At 39.9% G+C, this 7,500-nt stretch overlaps 1 protein-coding gene across 1 annotated transcript in view; it reads right to left on the bottom strand.

The window, feature by feature from the left end:
- Window positions 1-7,500, bottom strand: part of tenm3 (teneurin transmembrane protein 3) — a 212,732-nt gene that overhangs the window by 85,813 nt on the left and 119,419 nt on the right. The window contains 4 exon segments of the mRNA XM_079338171.1: window positions 1,395-1,459; window positions 2,535-2,617; window positions 2,619-2,665; window positions 2,668-2,708. Coding sequence (XP_079194297.1) covers window positions 1,395-1,459; window positions 2,535-2,617; window positions 2,619-2,665; window positions 2,668-2,708 — 236 coding nt within the window.

The following is a 7,500-nucleotide window of genomic DNA, read 5'->3' on the forward strand; positions in this document are numbered from 1 at the left end:
CGCGAAGCTGAGCATGTTACATTGAAATTACCCGCCCACACAAGTGTACATGCACACACACTGGAGGGAAGAGATCTCAAAGTCCAAGGACCATCTGAGCTGGAATCATAATAGCTTCTGTCCATTTTGGGAATCAACGACCTTTAAAAAAAAAAAAAAAAAAAAAACCTCCACTCATCCTCCCTCGAGCTCTGCTTTATATCATTCCTCCTTCTAGGTTAAAAAAATATCAAATATCACCCTCACAGAGTCTAACGAGCAGGAAACGGGCTCTCTCATATAGCCAAGGAAGGAAGAAGGAAAATGTGAGGCGTCTGTTGGGGTTTTCAAGGCTAATGCTAATTGCTTATTTTGAACCGAAGCCTGCATCTTTCAATGTGTTGTTTCAAAGCGTTAAAACCAAAACACAAGCCTTACAACGATGCAAATACTTCACTTTTATAAACGTGCTGCAACACTTTCCACTTTGTGAACGCCATCTCTGGTTCAAAGAAGTTCAGAAAAACACAGTTGAAAATAGAAACTTTTATGAGAGAGCACGTTCAAATGAAGTTCCAATATCAACAATCAAATTAAAAAGTGATTTAAATGCGATACAATCCGTTTGGAAAGTTGATGTCACGGTCAATTATTTACAAGTTTTCCAAAGCAGCGCAGTCTCGATCCAGTTTATAAGATCATTTAAAGAGACAATCAAAAGGCCATCTAATGTTTGTTCGTGTTATTAAAGGCTGAAAAGAGAAAATATGCAGAAACACTTCTATGCTTCATTGTTCATCGCTCTCTCTGTCAGCGTCATCTAAACCTGAACAAACCTGACAATGAAACATTTGAGTCATTCCTCTGAGAAGATTCCTTCCTTTCATCAGAACCTCGGGAGAAAAGATCTGCACAGAAGCATTCCTGCAGTTTGATGAACGACGGATCTGTCATCGCTGCTTCTACTGATGGAGACAATCATCGCAGTCCTGAATACATATTTATTCACGCTTTTACAAAAAAAAACAAAGAATGGACGAACGATTATGTCTTTGTTCTGATGAAGAGCAGCTTGTAGACAAATGAACCTAGGTTACTACTATATTAAAACCACGTTTCCACGATTCCCGCGACAGATGAGCGTGATATCTGCCTATTTATTAGCCGACATATCACCTGTATCACATCCTGCAGAGGGGGAGGGGGGAGGGGGAGGGGGGGAGGCCTGCAGAAAGGAAACTCTGGCTGCGTGTTTATCTGATCGGCTCAGTGAACAGTGATGTGTGCAGCAACAAGAAGAGGAACGCCGTGATGCAGAGAATGAAGGAAGCCGGACGAGATCAGAGCAGAGATGAGGAGAGGTGAGCAGTGGTCATGGTTTAGACTCACAGCTGTGTGTTAGTTAGTGTTCTTACCTATGCAGTAACAGAGCAGCACAGAGAGCAGCACAGACAGTCCTACAGCGCTGAGGGCTGTACACCTGAGAAGAGACAAAAAAACTCACAGTCACAGTCAGTTCGGTTCTGTTGGTTTGGTCTCAGTGAACTTGACAAAGCGGAGAAACATCCCGCCATTGTTTTGTTGCAGAGTCACAAAAGTTTCATTTTGGACCTGAAGTCAAAATGTCTGTTAAATAATGAACATTTAAGTTCTGTGACAGAAATGAGTCTGCTTGTGTGTAAAAGGTGTTTAAAATGTTTTGTGTAAATGATTTGTAATCCACTAAAAAGCCGTCCTTTAATTCATATTTCCATCTGGCCAGATTCATTCAAGTATGAACATGCATAGAGGCGTTTCTTTATATTTTATTTGGAAGCTTGTTTTAGTTGTGCGGTCTGTTGTGATGATGTCACATCCTGTAGTTTTGCGTTCCTCTCCTCTTTGAGACAGCGCTGAGGAGACGAGAGTGTTCACCTGTGCTTCAGTTCATACAGTGTTAAAACTATAGTCTGTTAGGCTACATGTGTATGCACTGATGTACTAACATCTCTCTAAGAGTTCACATACCTTGACTCTGTTAAGCTTCAAGTGAAACAAAGGAAGCAACACTAAACATTGACTTAAAGTGAAGAAAGAGTACGGAGCACCTAACACAGCAACAAAAAGATGAAGATAAAAATAATAAATGAAGCACCTTGTGTCCACCAGGGGAAGTTCCCTTGTGCTCAGGAGAGGGTATCGCAGACACATTAGAAAATATTTCATATGAAAGTTTCTTGCTCTCTCTACAAAGCAAACGAGGAGTGTAATAGAATCTGTTATTTTCTGCTGAGTTTCTCATTGTTCCAGCCCGTGTCCCTTTAACGGCTCCGTAAAATAATGTCAGAGATGATTAAAATTAGGTTTTTTTTTTTCATAAGATTTTTGCCCTCTCACAAACACGTTAGCATGAGATAACCTTGATATTGAGCAGCCAGAATTAAAAGAGTCAAATGTTAATAAAAAACTTACACTGATCCTCACATCTCATGAGTAAAACCAAAATCCATCAATTTGTCAGAGACAAAACGTTCCTGCATGGAGCTGATCTTTATCTAACGTATGGACCATCTCACCTCCATGAGCAGTACTTGGAGGACTTCTTGAACTTGAAGGCGGAGCGGGACAGCGTGTTCCTCGGCAGGGGCCTGGTGGGCGGGGGAGTACACGGAGCCTGTTGCCATGGTGTAGCCAGGTGTTGCCGTGGAAAGAGAGGGGTGGTGCCTGTACCTGTTTTAAAGAGGAAGTGCCTGCAGGGAGAGAAAAGAAAGAAAGACGAAGGTCAGTCCTGCTCAACTAGAACAGAACTTTGTTCACTGCGGTATCAAGTACCACACACTGTCGCCCCCTAGTGGTGGCTCGGGTTGCGTGTCATAACAATGATCGGAGGAGGAGCGCTTTCAAATTGTTTTCATTTTCAAAGCAGATGTTGTAACTTGTGAATATGTCAATAAACATATGTTTTTCCAGAAATGATCTAGGGGTTTTTATCGGACAGAGGGTAGAGGATAGGATTGGAAATCGGAGAGACTGAGAGCAGGGATGAAGCCCGAGGTCGGATTTGAACCTGGGCCATCCGCTTTAAGGACGACTGCCTCTGTACAAGTGGCCCACAAACCTACCACATGTCCACCGGCTCTCCCACGGCCTCTTGTTCTTATCTGTTCTATTTCTACACTGAAAACAGAATTTACTGACTGAGTTTTGCTAAAGTGGAAACAGGTGCAATAAACCAACCTGTACAGACTTTTTTCAGCCCCTCCAAGCCATGCTAACGTGCATGCCCATTTCTGCACAACACAGAGGGAGAGAGTAGCAGAATTAAACTGCAGGACCTCTTTCCTTCCTTACTCGGTGTCCTCGTCTGATAAACTCCTGTTTTTCTGTGCTGCAGAGCAGAACGATTTTCAAAGTTGTTGCTTCCACTTGAACCTTAGTGGTTTGAAGTTGAGCACCACTCGTACGCGCTTTCACAAACCTGCCTTGTTTTACTGTTTATTTTGTCAGGTGAAAAAAACAAACTCTTCTGGCCGTTTCATGCTTGACCTAAAAACTGACTGACACTTAGATTTTAAAGAAGTTGTTTAACAGTGTGATGTTTGAAGTACATGTGAAGCTCAGCAAGCTCATTTAAAAGAGATAAATAATTATAATAAAACACCATCTGTGCAACTTGGTCCTCAGATCAGTTTCAAATGTCATCGGGAGTAAAACCACAAAACAGGAGCTGCAAAGGAGAGCTAAGAGACCAGCGACCAGCTGGATGTCTCTCTCTCTCTCTCTGTTCGACCCAATGCAGATTAAAACGCGGTGAAAAGTGACCTGAAAACTCGTCATCAGGGTTAACTATTCCACCCTGCGGTGAGCTGCAGTGAAAGAAAAGAAATGACGCTATGCAGTGCAGCATAGCTTGTTGTCGTTGACAGCATGAGGAGGTGTAACAGCCTCCCCTAAAAGGGACAAACCCTCCAGGAGTTTTGTTTGGACGAAACCTCAGAGACCTTTTTGCTTGCAGAGTCTCAGATTTTAACAAAACATTAAGCTTCGTGTGCTTCATTTCTCAAACATGCCTCAGGTCTATGGAGTTAGATTTGTGTCTTTATATCATATTTATATCATGCGAGAAAATAAAAGATCTGAGAGAAAAAAAATGTTTCAGAAAAAGTTTTTTATACCAATAGAAAAAAATTATATTTGAGAATTAAAAAAGTTTTGAGAGAATATATTTTTATTTCTGAGAAAAAAAATCTCTTAAAATGCTTTTGTTTTTACTCTCAAATCTACATATTTTTCTATCAGTGTAAAAGTAAAAAAAAAAAAAAAAAAAGTTTCTCTTGAAACATTTTTTTTCTCACTCTCCAAACCGAAGTCGTTGCTGTCGATTCAGTTTTACGGTTAGGTTAGGTGCTCTAAACTTCTTACAGTCTACCCAACGTCAACATATCTTTCCCACCACATGCTCTGTGGTCAGCCCACGCAAATGAAAAAAACAACTGCAGCAACATATTAGCCACGGCTCCTCACCGTGTTCGCTGCACAATAGATGCAACTCTTTTAATCCCACACAACTGTCCCTCACGATGAAGCACAACGCTGGCTTTATGTGCTCATTAACTTGATTAATGAAGCCTGTGACGTGCATTCATTCTTCCCATTGTGCATCTCTTTATTGGAGCAGAACCACCTTCTGCCACTGAGTCATTACCCATAATTCATCTGCAGTTTATCCACGCAAAAACTAAAGAACAACGGTGTGGTAAATGGTATCCTTCAGGAATGCCTGACTTTACACAGATTAGTATTGATAGCTTAAAGCACAAATGAAAGGTTGTATTAAAACGTCTGTCTGCATGAAAAAGCCGTCAGGAGAGAATCAGCGGCACATGCATGTACGTCTGCAGTAATTACCAAGGTCACAATGTCTAATTAATGACAGAAGCCCAGCTAACGAGCATCTGTAATTACAATCAGACTGCTCTCTAACAAGGCGGTGTGATTAACAATTAGAACCTATTATAACGAGAACCCTTCAATTAATACCTGCCTGCAGGCGAGATGTGACGAGAGCCAGAGAGAGAGAGAGAGAGAGAGAGAGAGAGAGAGAGAGAGAGAGAGAGAGAGAGAGAGAGAGAGAGAGAGAGAGAGAACAGCAGCGAGAAAGTTATAAATGTTTTTTTCTGCTCATTGCAATAAAAGAATTAAGACATTTTCAGGCATTTAATCGGAAACATTAAGTTAGTAAAATAACCATTTAAAGACAAAACGTTTGTTTTGCTCCACAAGGATGCAGATGTTTTCGCTTCTTCTGGAAATTTGCTTGCAAGTGAATTCCCTCCATTTCATTCATGTTGTACCTGCTTCTTTAGTCAGTTCTGCAGGAAAAAACAACAACACTCAGATGACACAATTTCTTTAATAATGTCATAAAGTGTGTTTATTTATGGGTTAATTTATTGATTTAATGATTCTTTAAAATTGAGCTTGTTAAGACTTCTATTAATGAATAACCTCGAGTGTACGATCAATTAAGCTGATTGATTGGTTGGTTGGTTGCTTGCTTGAGAAATGCAGGCCTTTAACGAAACCACTTTAATTCTCTGTAGGAGACATCCGTCATTAAACACACACACACACATATATATATATATATATATATATATACATAAATATTACATATAAAGCACATAACTTTTGTCCTGAACCAATAGGAGCACGGTAAACTAGGCCCAAAGGGCTGCTTTTATAGACACCGTGTTAGACTGCAGCGGATAGCTGATGATCTCAACCACAGACTATATTAAAAAAGGACTGGATGGACTTTTTTCTTTAAATTTCCACCTGGATGATGGGAAATAATCTCAGCAGAAATCTCATTCAGCAGCATTCGCAGAACTTCACCTGATGTGGCTTTTATGTTTCGTTAATGGAGGAATTTGTTTCCTGTGTTCACATAGCCTGAGGTGTAAGTGTCCACAGAGGGTGTATGGTACATATTTATGCCTACTCACTATATTATTCATAACTATATTAAACTGCATCATGTCTCTGTGGAGTGTAAATAAAAAAAGAGTTGTTTATATTCAGAGAAAAAGACCGAACAGGAGAGAGAAGTTTGAGACTGATTAGGATTTCATGACAATTAGGAATGTGGAAGATGACATTTTTATGAAGTTTAAAAGAAAAACTTAAAGAACAAAAAAACAAGGTTTCATATCCCCTGCCTGTTTTGTCAGACAGATGCTGTCGCTAATTAAAAATAGATTAATTCTAACCTAATCTGACGACAGTGGACTCTGCTGAGACACTAAAAAAACACTTTTTTCCTTTGCTTTCTTTCTTTTTTTTCTTTTTTTGCATTCCCTCCCCGCCTTTCATCACAAACATCACTTTCATATCAATTAGTTATGAAGTCGCAATCATCCCGTGCTGTGAAGCTGAACACTCGAAGGCACAACGGGAAGACTTTTACAATAAATCACAACAGCATATCTGCAAATACAGCTGCAGGTGTAACTCAAACTGACCAAGGAAAATGACCACAAAACACGGGCGGGGGGGCAGATGTGGACGTGGAAATGTGAGAGTCTGCAGGTCATCACGGTTAGAAAGCTGAGAATGATGAAATGCAGTCTGGATTTATGGACGTATTCAGCTGTTCCTTCTTTATACAACAGAAACTCAGGAGGATTTATCACACGCGGCTGAAATCACATTTGTTTCTGTCACAGAAAAGTGACCAGTTCACCAATGTTCACACGGGACATTGTTCCTTTCTTTGCTTGACATTTTGAAAACATCTACAGAAACCAGCTAAATATGAATCTCTGATAACAGCTTTAACATGTGTTTGTAGTTTGTAGTCGAAACATTTAAGGATCTTGATCGCGTGAACATTTCCGTAATATGTCAAAATGACTTTGCTCATTTCTGAAAAATGAATCTTAACCTTCTGTAAATTCTTTGGGATCCTTTAGGGTCTGGGCTCTTTCTCTCTGTGATTCTTTTTTCAGCCACACTTCGGTCAGAGTGAGGATCACCTGTCCAACATGCTCACATCTGCTATGGCTGTTTCTAACTAATGTAGCACTACTGCACTTTAAGCTTGCTGCAATACAGTCACAAAAGCAATCATTCATTTATCTTTATATATATATATATATATATATATATATATATATATATATATATATATATATATATATATATATATATATATAGTGCCTTGCTTACTCGTCTTTAATCTCCTTCTTTCATCCATGTTTTATATATTTTTTCTTATATATGGCTGTATTGTGGCTCTGAGGGATCTCCCTGTCCCACCCAGAGCAAGCATCAATAACACGATGACATTGATTAAGTCAGAACAGCTCAAATGGAGGAGGAGGAGGAATGCAAATGTGCCTGAAAATGCAGCTTATCAGAGAGAGCAGCAAAATGAGCCAGTCTGAACGAACGCTCCATTTCATTCATGCTAAATACAGACTTTGTGTTTTTGTTTCTGCATGCCTGGCATGACACGCGTGACTTAGTGCATAACATTAA

The sequence above is a fragment of the Symphodus melops genome, assembly GCF_947650265.1.
Source record: "Symphodus melops genome assembly, chromosome: 2".
NCBI classification, from domain to species: domain Eukaryota; kingdom Metazoa; phylum Chordata; class Actinopteri; order Labriformes; family Labridae; genus Symphodus; species Symphodus melops.